The sequence below is a fragment of the Dermacentor albipictus genome, chromosome 9 (genome assembly GCF_038994185.2).
Source record: "Dermacentor albipictus isolate Rhodes 1998 colony chromosome 9, USDA_Dalb.pri_finalv2, whole genome shotgun sequence".
Classification (NCBI taxonomy): domain Eukaryota; kingdom Metazoa; phylum Arthropoda; class Arachnida; order Ixodida; family Ixodidae; genus Dermacentor; species Dermacentor albipictus.
Window position 1 is genome coordinate 109,355,775 of NC_091829.1, and position 14,777 is coordinate 109,370,551.

At 46.8% G+C, this 14,777-nt stretch overlaps 1 protein-coding gene across 2 annotated transcripts in view; it reads left to right on the plus strand.

Moving 5' to 3' along the window:
• Positions 1 to 14,777, plus strand: part of LOC135897504 (uncharacterized) — a 33,489-nt gene that overhangs the window by 8,726 nt on the left and 9,986 nt on the right. For both annotated transcript variants that reach the window (XM_070525224.1, XM_065426147.2), the window contains exon 2: positions 10,902 to 11,077. In XM_070525224.1, the coding sequence (XP_070381325.1) occupies positions 10,902 to 11,077 (176 nt within the window). The remainder of the gene's footprint in view (positions 1 to 10,901; positions 11,078 to 14,777) is intronic.

A 14,777-nucleotide genomic window follows, 5' to 3' on the forward strand; every position in this document is an offset into this window, starting at 1 on the left:
ATTGAGGCCTAAATCCTATTTGTCTCACGCACAGAATACCTTGGGAAGAAGTGAATTCATTGAGCCAGACATTAATTATTTTGTTCTATTATTCTGACTATATTCGAAGTAAGGGCAATTGGCCAAATGTTGCCCAAGACATATCTGAGGTTTAGATTTTTTTAGTAAAAGCACAATTTTTGCAATTTTTCAGAAGTCCGGGGTCCATTTATACTGAAGTGAACAGTTGACTATATTCAAAAGCTCATGTGGGAAAGAGTTAAATAACAGTTTAATCATAGCTGTTGTGATACGGTCTGGTATAATAGCCGATTGATGTGCAGTTAAAATGACGTCGGATAATTCTGCCATGGTTACTTCTACAAATTCATATGTCCTGTATGTCGCAATTTCTATGTCGCTATGCCCTAGACCTAGGGCATTGCGAAGAAAAGCGTGCTTCAAGCCCTTTACCGATATCATCTAGTGTATCCGCCACTTCTTTCGGAGATAGAACAGCAAAATGTGATTGGAATGGGGAGAGATTTTCTGCTGCGTAAAAATCTAACTGCCACCTTCTTTCTGGTTTTGACAAAGATGAATGCAGTTTGTCTTTTTGTTCATCTTTTACTATTCTCACAGTTATTTTAAGTAGAGCTCCATAGAATTTATAGTCAATCCAATTTTTGGTGATTGTGATTATGTTGAAGATTTTTCCATGCTCCTTTTCTTCGCCTGTAAGCCCGTGTACGAGCTTCATTCTAGCAAGATGAGTTTGACGGCGAGCTGCACGACATAACCGTAAATTCAGCTGGCTGAATCGCAGAATTTAGAAGTAATACCACCGAGTCAGCCCTGCACTGATCTTCACGAGCAGTCAAAGATGATACCCCTGAACTTATCGCTGACCTATAAGTTTTATAATTATTGAGCCGTCTTTGCCGTACAATAGGAGCCTGAAGTGAAAGCATAATTTCAAATGTAATGGGTAAACGATCGCTACTTGTTCTATTGTCAAAGGTATCCCACGATGGAATAGACATCTGAGCAGACCAGAAGGTCGGGTCTAATGCAGATGAGAATCTCCCACGAAGAAAAGTAATTCAACTTTAATTCTGAAATTAAAAATTGTTGTCATTCATCCAATTTCACAACCTTTTTCCACGGACATCAGATTTTGTACTCCAAGAAGTGGGGTGAGAATCAAAATCTCTTGCCAGAAGCATTGCAGTTGAACAAATTTGGTACAGTGAGTCTAGGTGATCAGTGCACTTGACTCCGTTCGGCAAGTACGCATTAACCACTATAAACGCAGTGCAGCCAGTCAGTAAAAAATCGAATCCCTAAAGTTCACAGTCTGAAGGCACATGTTCAAAAGAAACAGATACCTTATGATAGATTTTTGAGGAAATTAAAACTTATAGCCCTCCGCCTCTACCAGGGCAATCAAGACGACATGTTCACAAATTACTAACAGCAAATCGCTGATGTGACGAAAGCCATAATTCCTGAAGTAAAATAACATCTGGAATGAGGTTATGAACTAGATGAGATAGGTCAACGTAACCGGAGGAGATGGGGCGGCAACGCCATTGAGGAACTTTTGCAGACGCAATGGTGATCCCAGTATGGATGATTCCAAGGCAGAACGCAACGCATCCTCCTCGTAGTGCTCACTGTTTATCCTTTTTTTTCTTTATATTTAGGAGAGTCAGTCGGAGACAGTGAGGAACTCTTGCGTCTATTGTTAATGGTTCCAAGCCTCATTCGTCCAAATGAGTGGCTAGATCCCGCAGTCGCAAATAGCGGAGTACACAGGGAAGTATCATACTCAATCTCTGTCGGACTGTGAAAGTTACTTCACAGATTTCTGTTACTCGGAACTGATCATTCTCGTGTTGAGGAAACAACCTGAGCGATATGGAAGATGGGTCGAACACTCTTCGACTTTACTTTCGAATTAACACCTCCGGGGTGACCTATTCATTGTCCTCACGTACACGACCGAACCGGATATGTCTGTCTAACCAAATGGCGAGGAACTGTTTCTAGTAGGCTTTATGGACGTCAACATGGAACCCAGGTTTTACTTTCGAATAGAGATGATCTCGTCCTAAACGCAAAAACAAACAAATCAGTTAATTTACAGGCTACTAAAACTCAATATCATATTTGGCTGCTTACATTTCAGTTTCTCACAATAAATAGCGCACTACCCAGCCCAATCGCACATCTAGCTGTAAAAGGCCAGTCTATGCCGTGTTAAGGAACAGCAAAGAACCATGTTCAGGAACACTACCATCGTTGGCTACTGTAGAAAAAATTGCCAGGACACTGAAGCATTTCTTTTATGCTATGAATGCGAAAGCATTCATCTCCAATTGAACGCCGCTGAGCGGTCCTTCGAGTACTCTTTTACTGTGTTCTGCGCTCCCTTACTTCGTCTGCTGTGTACTGGCGTGGACAGCCACGTTTCGCTACCGCCGAGGCTTTGTCGGACTTTGTCAAATGTTTTGCTTCTGAACTGGGAAGAAAGGATGGTTCGCTCAGAGGCATCGATGTAAACTCCCAGCTTATAGGAGACCGAAAGAGCATACTGCAGGAACGCTTGAACGAGTTCCACGCGTGCTTAGCTCGGGCTACTAAGGTGGGCCAAACGCCAATCACGAAGCACCGAATAACGACATCCGCCGACGCACGCCTCGTCAAACAACAACCTTGTCGTGTCTCGCCGAAAGAACGTGAGGCAATTCAAGCCCAAGTCAAGGAGATTCTAGATGATGGTGTCATTCAGCCTTCGCACAGTCCGTGGTCCTCCCCGGTCGTTCTGGTCAAGAAAAATGATGGAAAAGTTTGTTTCCGTGTTGATTATACGCGCATCAACGATGCTACCAAGAAGGACGTGTACCCACCACCATGTACCGATGACGCTTTAGACAGGTTGCGGCAAGTTAAATATTTTTCGTCTCTCGATCTAAAGAGTGCCTACTGGCTAATTGAAGTAGATGAATGAGTCCGCGAGAATACTGCTGTCGTAAAAGCAGATGGCCTTCACAGAGTGCTTCCTTTTGGCCTCTGCTCTGCGTCAGCAACTTTGCAGGGAATGATGGACACTGTTATCGCTGGTCTGAAGCGACAAACCTGCCTCGTCTAGCTCGAATACGTAGTCGTTTTTTGCGACATTTGGCGAACACCTGAGACGAATAGGGCGACTTCTCGAAGCTTTCCGATCGGCTAGCCTCACTCTTAAGCCTCAGAAGTGTCCCTTCGGCTACAAGCAGCTGATGTTTCTGGACATTTGGTCAGCACGGAAGGCGTTAGCCCCGATCACTAGAAAACTGCCGCTGTAGCCACGTTTTCAACACCGACCGACAACAAAGGTGTCCGACGCTTCCTGGGCCATTGCGCCTGCTACCGGCGTTTCATCGAAAATTTTTCGAAGATGGCGGAACCGCTGACTTGCCTGAGAAGGGAGGAGGTATTGTTCTCCTGGACCTCAGGGAAGGAGACTGCTTTCACCAAGCTTCGACAGCGCATGGTGCCAGCATCATATATGGCCCACTTTGACGAGGAAGCGGACATCGAATTCCATACAGACACTGGTAACGTTGGTCTTGCTGCAGCACTGAAAGAGTGATCGGCTACACAAGTCGCACACTACCGCTTGTAGAGAACAACTTCACGACCACCTAGAAAGAATGTCTTGTCATCGTGTAGGCGCTGGCTGAATTTTCTGCCTTACCTCTATGGTCGCCCACTAAAGTTGTGACAGGTCATCACTCGTTATGCTGGCTTGTAAACCTGCGGAACCCTTCTGGACGACTCGAACAGTGGAGTCTACTTTTTCAGGAGTACGACGTGACCATCGTGTACAAGTCGAATTGGATACCCGGAGTCGCTGGAACTCGCGCGCTCGTATCGATACTACCGACCAACACATTGAGGACGACGGCGCTTTCCTTTGGGCCGAAAGCGTGACCGATTTGTCAGCATGGCAGCGCGCAGACAACGCACTACGACCAATGTTCGAACACCTAGAGGCATGAAGCCTATCGATGCCCCAGCATATCACTTGCAGATTACTGTCATTTTGTTTATGGCATAACGTCTTGTACAAGGAGAACTCCGCTGACAACAGCAAGACATACCTTTTTGTCGCTCCAGCAGACCTCCGTGACGAAGTTATGTTCGCCTGTCATAACAAGCCTCCGTCTTGCCATTTGGCTTTAACGCTAACCCTTGCAAAAGTGCGCAAATCCTACTACCGAGCGGAACTTGCCGCGTGTGTTAAGTGGTATGCCCAAGCCTGCCGTAAATGCCAGGGATAGAAGTCGCCAGCTGTGAAGCCTGCGGGATCGCTGAATCCGATTGACCAACTTGGAAAACCTTTTGACCAGCTAGGCATGGATCTTCCGGCGCCGTTTACGCTGTTGTCTCCTCGAAACATGCTGATAATCGCCGCCACAGACTATTTAACGTGGTATGCTGTGCCTCGAGGCACTGCCTCAAGGCACAGCTTCCGAGCCTGCCCAATTTTTCATACAGAGCACCGTTAAACGGCATGACAACCCATCGCACGCCATCACAAACCGAGGCCAAGCCTGTACAGCACAGCTCATTCAAAATATTTTTAAACTCTGCTACACAACCTATTGTGAGACAATTGCCTATCATCCGCAGAAAAATGGGTTGACAGAACTACTGAATAAAACGATGGCTGACATGCTGTCTCTGTACGTAGACGTACAGCGCAAGACGTTGGACGAGATACTATCTTACATAACGTTTGCAAATAACGCTGCTACGCAAGAAACAACACGCTTCACACCGTTTTACCTCGTTTACGGTCGTGGAGTGTAGACTGTGCTAGAAACAATGCTACCGTGAGTTAATTTCCTTTCCCTTGGACATTGCACAGTGGACATTGCAACTATGTCCACTGTGTTTGACCTAGGCTCTCTTAGCCTTCTCACATCAAGCCTCTGCTTTCCTTCTCTTTTTTTTTCCATGTTGATTCAGAGGAGGGGTAATGCCACATGCGGTGGCAGAGTAAAAGAGGAGAACGAGGTACATCGTGGCACCGCGCGTCGATGCTTCCGCTCAGTAAAGTGCTAACGCCTGGAAACTCACTCATCCTGTACGGCAACAGCGTATACGCGACAATAATAATGCGAACCATTCTTTTGCCAAGTCCAAGGCACCTTGCGCTGCGTCAGGTAGCCAGGCAGGTATTTTCCGTCTCGCAATACTTCGGACCTCTGAAAATAATTGCGGGACCGACATAGGAATCAAATTTCTGCCTTCGAGCACGGCAGCCAAATGCTATAATCACTAGGCTGCAATTACAGGCATGGTTTTTTCTTGCAAAGCCAACTAATATTTGAGATGGTTGGCGTGTGCGTCACTTGTCAGTTTCTCGCGTTCTTTCCTCATGACAGCTCACGCTTTGAGACATCATGTCAGACAGCATCATCTCTCCCGTATCGGCCCACATTCCGCGATACATTCATCGTAGCAGCTAACGGTGCGTAGAAACTGTACGGCGCTGTATATGTATGCCTCCTTCATGACCAGCCCAAGTCGAACAGCTTTTAATGTTTCGTCACTGTAGTACAAATGCCATCGTCGCTTCAATCATGCCATTGGTACGTAAAATTATATGACACGTAGTCACTGATGGTGTCAAATTCGTGTTTCTCTCGCTTACGCTCGTCCACTACGTATCTAGCACCCAACATGTGGCATGTCCTACGTTCGCGTCACATGCCCCAAAAAGAAATCATGCACCGGTATCACACGATCGTCGTAGCCTTGCACGGTCTTGCTGTTGTCATTGCCCACCTGCTTGCACCGGGTAGATCGCTGTTCATCTTGCATGAAACACGTTGCAAGTCATCTTGAACGAAACACGTAATCCCAAACAATAAGACTCAAGGACAGCACTTCAATGATTGCTGCCCCTGTTCCAATCACAGGCCTAACGAACAGTTAGTCGCTAGCATCCGACTGCTTGCTCATCGTGCAATCAGCATGGTCATTACGGAATTTTCGGTAACGACAGTGCGGATTCTCGCTGCCCGATCTGCCCATGACTGTGTCTACTATATACCAATATCACTGTAAAGAACACATACAGCCAAAAGGCTTCGCGCGCTGTCGCACGAGCTTACGCTGACAGTGTGGAACACAAGTTAACCTGCCAACGCGTGTCTTCGCAGCACGGATGCAAGTCTGCAACTCTCTTTTCCACCAGGGCTGCCACAAGCGGAACAGACACTTCTGTGGCGCTCGTGGCACGGCGTAGTATTCACGAACGCCTATTGCCTCCACATTGGGAGAGCCGACAACCTTATTTGCATCATCTGCGGCTGTGAGAAGGTGATCTAACACCTGCTGTGTGACGGTCCTGGCAAGAAAAATTCGTAGTTTCGCCCGAAAGGTGAAGCACCGATTGCGACAGCAAATTAGTGGATAGCTGAACGAAGTAAGGATAGTAGTTTTAGTGGCAGCATAAACTTGTAAAAATTCACTTAGGAACCAAATTAACAATGCTAGAATGTGTAAGCGTGACTGAACGAGGACGTAGGAAGAAACAGACACAGAGACAGCGCTTTGATTCGCTTTACCCCTTTCCCCAGTTCAGGGTAGCCACCCGGTACTTAAACTTACTGACTTCCCTGCTTTTTCTGTCTCTTCTTCTTTCTTTCCAAACGATGCTGCCTAGCCACTTACCAGCAAACGTGCTTTGCATAACATTGATTTTCACATTGCGACATCTGCTTCATCTTACAACAGTATTCACGCAGCATACCATATACAACAAGACATGAGCAATGCACTCGATAGTCAAGGGGGCCTGTTTAGCTCACTTCGGCAACACAGCCCTAACACCGCTTGACTGCCTGTCTCGACCTCTCGACTGGCGCGACAATCCTTCGTGCCACGTCCCTCTCCCTCTCTCTCCGTCGACTTGACCACCTACTTAACAAACGAGTGTTAGGGTGGGGACCGAAGGTCAAGCAGGACACATGTTCCGAAGAAGGCGCTCTCTGCGAGAAGCTCCATGCTCGCTCGGGTTAGGCGCACATAAGGCATCCGCTCGCTGAGGCCGATGCCCATAGGGGTAACAAGGACATTTGCAGCCCCACCCTTACTTCGGTGCGGCCCGACCAAGCGGTTATGTAGCAGGCCTTACACGGAAGGTTGAATGAATTTGAGTTCGCCGTAACTATATAAGACAACAACACGTGCGAAACACTGCTGTGCTCGATACAACAGCGGGCCGGCATTTCGAGCGTACTTATTTGGCCTTTCAAGGTACTATTCAAAAAATGACAATTCTGCGGCATTAACGAATGAAAGAGAGAAATATGAACACGAGCATCATTGCTGTAGGTCTTGCACGTCACCCAGCATCTGAGAAATTATCGCAGGTGTCTGGCCGGAAGAAATTAGTGCCTGAAATCGGACACCTGCGGAAACAAACATCAAAGACACGGAGTAATGTAGGGCAACGTTCTTTCTACAGCACCGAGCGGAAAAGGCTTTCGTTGGTGGAATAATAGCCGTATCCGTGACAGAAATTTCTGGTTTTTTGTCTCGCAAGTAAACTAACGTGAACATGTGCGAAAATGACACAAAACATGGGGTCGTGCAATGAGTGATCGAGCTGAAGCGATGAAACACATGCCTAAGCATTCTATGCAAAGCAATTCCGCCAAAAAGCTGCTTTCCCTTCATTGAAGTATGTATACAAGTTTCCATGAACCTGCAGTAGAGTCCAACAGACAAGTGTTCTGGGGTCAGAAAAACAACGTGATTAAGATGATGGACAGTGTCTAGTGAAGCCTTTTAACGTGCACGTAACATCATTATTCCCATTCCCGCGAAATTATTGTAGTAGTGCAAAGTTAGATGTTACTTTTGTCTACGCACATGCATAAACACAGCACCGGATCGGATGTCCAGGAAATCAAAGTTGTTCTAACTTTTTGGTGAGGACGTACGTAAAATATATAGCGAACACCTGCGTTACAAGTGCTCATGGCCGTAAAACAGGATGTCACCTGTTCTAGACATCGCCTGCTCAACCCATTTGTATATAGACGCGAAGTGCCATGTCAGTACCTACCACTTTTGGCTACGAACCTCGATGCGACTTGGTCGTCATGCAATTGCTGAACTTTGCCGTTATCTCGACTTTATGGGCATTGACCTTCGCAGGACACACTTGGGACTTCTACCAGGTATAGCCCAGACGCTGAATGCTGAAAATGTGCTCAAATATCGCGCCTGTCAGCTTACTGATAGAGTTTACAGCATTTGAAAAAAGACATGTGCCGCAATTTCGGAGCGATGCCTTTTTCTATGCTATTCCTTTTCGCGCTTTGTCAGTGGTCAGAACAACGCTGCGCACATGTTATGAATTCTTTCAGCCAGCTGTGCGTGGTGGGTGATAAAACAAGCATAGAATCGAGCACGAGATATCGCTGCAAAATCGCGACCAAGGAGAGGGGGTGAAAAGCGCAAACGGGAGCAACACTTGCTTCTCGCCCATCCTACTTGTTTCTTCCTCGGTCCTCGTCTTCATTTTTTATCCGCTATTACATATCAGTAGAATACTGTTCTGTTGCAGTGACGGTGAAGAGTCGAACACTGTAATGCTGTGTATAAATATTCATAGGACGAACTTCTTGCTCTGAAAATCTGGGTCTGGGCACCGCGTCCGTGGCGGATGCCCAGACCCACTAAAAAGACGCCGGACTCAAATCTTGTTGATTTGAAATAAAAGTTTACCCTCTCTCTCAAAGCACAATTACAACGGCGAAACAGTCCGTGCTCATCCAATATGCGTCCAATTGAGCTTTTAGCATTTCGATGTGCGGACAGGGTGGCACCATTCGATGAAGTTATGTGTGCTGTGCTGACAAATCTTAAGAAGTCAGGTGTTCCTTTTGAGTGACTTGGAAACATGGCAGTTGTACTTGTGTATGTGCAACGTTGTACAGCTCACTCGTTTTCATGAGTGACGTTCTGGCATGAGTGCTCGAACAGTTGCGCCAAGAATAGTCCTCATCGCCAGTGGGCTCCTAAGTGTCGTTTTAGGAGGCAGCTGTTCAATTAGTTCAGTAACGCCATGGCGCTACACGGAGGGCCAGCGTGGTTGGGCATGCGTGGCTGGGAATGATTTTTCGCTCTCAACACGTTCAACGCTGGACGCCGACGCTGGATTTTCTGCGACATGGGGCCCTTAACGCTCTCGCGTTAATACGAGGTAGTAATACAAAACTGTACCAGTGCATGAGGGTTTACTGGGCAGATGCTTCCTCCTAAGTTCATGTACTACGTGACACCTACGGTTTGTAGAAAGGTTCCAATCCACCAATGCGAATTTCGTACCGTGATTTTGCTGTTGACTCCCGGTGATACCATGAATATATTAGCCTGGAGCAGCGAGTATTAAAAATAATTCTGCTCATACCCCTTCTTTTCGTCTTTTGAACCTATGTTACGAGTTTCCTTTAGGTGAACACGCTTAGCTTGCCATCTTGTGAGCAGTATGATGCATAATCTTCACAGTAAACTGACCTCATTATCGAAAGATTTTGACAGTCCGAAGTGCTAAGTTTTAAATGTGTTTGGCTGTACAAATGCACATTCTGACAAAACATTCTGACATGAAAAACAACACACTGCATCTCCTTTCGAGGCCTCCAGTACTAGCAGATTCAGAATTTTGCTTTCGGTGGACCCTTCAGGTGGCACATTCAAAGAGAAATCATTTGTCAGAGTTCACAGAACTCCAACATATTTCCGGTCTCTAAACCCCCGCTGTAGCAGTGCTGCGAATATGCCGCACGCACTTGGTGCTACATGCTAGGAAAGCAAGAACGGCTGGAGAGTGCCTTAGAAAGAATTGTGCGAATAGGGATTTTTGAGATTGAATAGAATAGTGCCAGAAGCGAATCGAATGAAATGTCGCATAGTTTTCGAATAGTTTTAAAATAATGAACAGCCGTTAGCGCAGTTATTATAAAACGATGTTCACACCTATTATTCTCAAAGTAAGCAAGTTTCTTCGCATGCAAGGAACTCTTCAGAGAGCACGAATGATTACTGCATAGAATGTAAAGTATGGTGACCTAAGCGACGTTGCTTGCGCCATTACGCAAGTTGTCATGTTTTATGGCTATGCTATGCCCGCGGAGGTGAAAACTGACCGTACTTTCGCTTCAATATTATGTTTAATTGGGTGCAGTTGACGTTTCGAAATACCCCAAAAAAGTTTTCGAAAAGTCTCCTCATTTATGAATAGTGACTATTCAATTCGAAGGGCGAATCAAATAGGGCGATATTCTATTCGGAATTATTCGCGCACCCCTTCTAACGAAAGCCACAAAGAAGAGAGGAGGCGAGAAGAGGCAGAGAACATGGCCGAACACTGGGTGCTTTTTATCGCTGGAGCGAAAGTTGACCACGCTAAATGCAATGCAGGATAGTTGAGTTGGCGCTCCTCTCTGTGTTAGTCGTAATCGGAGGACCAAGTGGGGCTATAGAAGGCATTAGGAAGGAGTTGCGAGCGCTAATCGGCTCGCTCAAAACCAACGCTGTACTTGAAGGAGTATGCCAGCCAAGACATTTCGTACACCTACTAGAATTTTTATGTCCGCGTGGAAGCATCAGTTTGCCTGTGCTAGTTATGAAGCGGCGTGTAATCAAAATTTCAGGGTCAATTCTACAGAGGCCGTTTGTCAGTTCCCTGAAAGAAAATAATTGATTCTCGGCGTGCGCTGTTTTAAGCAAGTCCTGTTTAGGTGCATGACCTGTTGTGGCCTTGTTTCGACACTCTTTCTAGCGAGCTAAGTATCCCGCAAGCAGTGCTTCGTAAGCTGCATGTGAACGAGGGCACCATGTGCACGCAGGACACTCGAGCGAGGCCCGTCCTCTTGTACGAGTGCTACCGGACTGGAGTCACCTTAGAACCCGAGGGTACGGTCAATTTCACTGTCCTCTTTGACTGCACGGTGGCAACGAGGGCCCAACAGTGCGACGCCATCAAATGGACTGCGGAGGGTGGTCACCCTGGCAGCTACCAAAAGTACGTAGACCAGCATGCGTAAAGGCACACCACTTGCCAACAAGGGGCTTCGATAATCAAGCGCAAATTTGTTATAACCGTATTTATACAGCAGTAACTTGCTGGCCAACCTAAGCACAGGGTGCTTGTCCATCAAACAGGTGGCAAGTGTGCCATAACCACAGAACAGCCTGTATGAATCTACGTTTTATATTATGCAACAGTACGCGAGCATTACGCAACAGCAGCACTAAACGCGGGGGTCGTAGTTGTGTTAATAAGGAAAAGTAGTGACGTTACCTGGTTGACGTTGTCATTCTGGGCCATACGTTTAAAAAGCATAACACCAGCCTTAGCCTCGTTTTATATTCTGTGGGAAAAGCTGGCTTAATTCTAAACTCTTCGAAGCGCCGGTCTATTGAGAGCCAGACATTTGAGAACAAGCAACGCGTTTGGTGTCCAGGTATAAAAAAAGCCGTTTATTCTTTCCGCTCCGTTCCCACGTTCGAGGCATTCCCAGCTTGGGATCTCGCTGAGTGGTATCATCTAGCAGCAAATGTTGATTCTGCCGGCCGCTGGAGCGTCGGCTCCTCTTTCACCGTCATCGGCGCCGCAGGTAGCGTGACTCGCAGCCTACAACACATTCGCCACTTCGCCAGGAAGGATGGAGTCACGTCTGACCCACGGAAGACTGAGGCAGTCAGCGTCTTCAAGTCTGCAAGAAAGCTCCGCCACTTTCTTGAATTATACTCCTATTTCCGCCGTTTTGTTCCGAGATTCGCTGACATTATGCATTCCGTTGACACGTCTGTCGCAAAAAGACGTACCCTTGAAATGGACACCAAAATGTGAGTCGTCGTTCCCTAATCTCAAGTTCCTACTTATGTCGAACCCTCTCCCGCGTGACTTCGGAAAAAAATCCATACTGACACCAGTGGCATAGGCATCGGAGCAGTGCTTTTACAGCGCTACGATTACGCAATACACGTGGTTGCTTATGCCAGTAGTTGTCGCAGCATTTCTGAGCGTAACTACACTGTCACGGAACAACGAGGTCTCGCGGGTGTTTTTGCTATGCACAAATTTCGCTGATATATTTACGGTCACCTATTCGAGATTGTCACCGACTGCCACTGTTTACGCTGGCCTGTAAGTATTCGGGATCTGTCTTGTCATTCGCACGATGGGCCTCACGATTTCGACGATATAAATTTGAGGTGAATTGCAAGAGTGGCCGCCGTCATGTTGACGCAAATAGTCTTTCTCGCCTGCCGTCACCAACGACACACTTTGATGAAGGCACCTTTGACGACCTTCTGGCTGCTATTGCTCCGAAATTTCTCCACGTTGCCACTTTCCAGCCGGAAAGCCTAACGAAATGAGCTTGGAGCCTTTTCTTTTTTGGCGCGGCCCGCATTCCCCAAAGTCAGTGACCACTTTTCTATCCGTGATGACCTGCTGGATAAAACCAATTACTCGGCGAGTGGAGCACGCTTCCCCCTTGTGCCGGAAAGTCTCCCCAGCCTACCCAGGAATTTGGGACATCGTGGCTACTTCGCATGTTGTACAACATAAGTACCTCAAACCTTTATTTTTTCTCCTTTGTAATGGTCACTGCATCTTTTAATGTCTCCTATGTGAAAACTGCTCTTTTATTTATTTCATTGTTTAACAAGAAAGTTGTTTCACCTTGTCCGTTCACAACTTTATTCTACGTGTAGCTTTCACTGCATTACTTAAGCGTCTTGTGGTTTCGCGGATGCAAAATTTCGAAGAAAGCATATGTCACTTATAGTCAAGAGTTCGACGAAAGTTCTTCTGGTCAGGTAACATGATGATGAAGAAATTACGGCCACTGACCAAGTCAAGGTGAAAAAACACACAGAGACGTTTCGGGACCCGTACGGGTTCCTTGATCACACTAAAAGCGGGCAAGAGCCGCAAGTCGTTTTTATGCTAAAATGTGACGTAGGGAACGGGTGTAGTTAGCAGGAAGATTTCCATCAGTCCTGTTGATATTGTTGTCCGTAGTTTGAATAAATAAAGATTCTAACAAGAGTCGGGTCATCGAATTCTTTTCCTTAGCTATTATAGCAGCGTTTTCCCAATCGATGCGGTGACTGCGATTATCGGCATGTTCGGCAAGGGCGTTCGATACTTTTTTCTTGGTGGAGACGTCCCTTTGGTGCTCTTTTAATCTTCTCGTGAATTTTCCCGTTTCACCGATGTAGCTGCAACTGCAGTCTGCGCATGGTATCTTTTAGTGTGATCAAGGAACCCGTACGGGTCCCGAAACGTCTCTGTGTGTTTTTTCACCTTGACTTGGTCAGTGGCCGTAATTTCTTCATCATATGTCACTTGAAGGACGTTGGTTACCGCGTGTTATTTTCGATATATGTTTTCACTTTTGATAAATGCTACTTTGAATAAAAGCGCTGCAACTTCAATGTGTTTTGGGGCGTCTGATGTTAAGAAGCACAAGTTCCTGTAAAGTGGCTTCACTGCAGCACCGCTTTACAAAAGTGCATTTTTACCTCGGACGCTTTGTGCAATTAATCAAAACTTCACGCGGACGAAGAGTGACATGTAGTGGCTACGTCTTTTCACTTTTTTCGGCAGATGAAAGCACATTTCTCTGGTGTGGATTGTTACTGCACCAGAGCCAAACTTTGCACACAGTGGGAGCACGACATACAAGTTATTTATGTGAATGGGCCTGTGTGTATAAAGATGCGTTGCTCACTAGTAGTTCTTTAAATTAGTTTCCCATTGAGTGACTCGACCACACAGCGCCCGCCCCAACCTATGGAGTTAATGGTCGATGACCTGAATTACTGTACATGTGACGTGCTACGTGCCATGCGCGGTTACCCGACATCAGCTCATCTGTGAGTCGCCCACACGCTGCAGCGTGTCACTGCAGCGTCCCACCAGATGCGCCACACAACACGGTAATGTGAGGTTAGCTGAGATCAAAATGCCACCGTCATAAGCGACCTCCAAACGCTCCAGCAGGCCTTCTTCACCCACTGATTCCTCCATCTACACCCTTTGAACGAGTTGGTATTGACCACCTGGGCCCCTTTCCGGAGTCATCGAACAACAACCAATGGGTCATCTTCTGTGTTGACCATCTTACCCGCTATTCATAAACCGCAGCAATACCTACATCCACTGTTGCTTGTGTCGCAGCTCTCTTCTTGCACTTCCTTATCCTATGCCATGATTTACCTCGCGTGGTCATAGGGGAACGCGATCGTCAGTTCGTCGCCGATGCTGTAGAAGAGTTGTTTCCTGTGTGCGGTGTACATTTCCGACACTCAACGCCATATCGTCCGCAGACGTATGGTCGTGTGAAAGGGACAAAGCGAACGCTGACGAACATGTTGGCAATGTACGCGTCATCTGACCACAAGAAGTAGGATGACGTCATGCTATTCATCAATTATGTGTAAACACAGTGAGGCGTGAAACAAGTGATGGCAGCCCTTTTCTACATCCTTAATGCCCAGTCACCGCAGACCTTCTTTGACGCCATCCTACCCTTTTCTCTACTTACTGAATATTCAAACGCCAAGGCACCCTGCTTTGCCTGAGAAGCCCACCGGATAGCACGTCCCGGCGCTGTAACATCACAAGACCGCTCGAAGAAATGGTGCGACCGCACTCATCAACCGGCTTCTTTAGAGCGTAACGCTTAGGCGCCCGTTCCTGAGGCGAG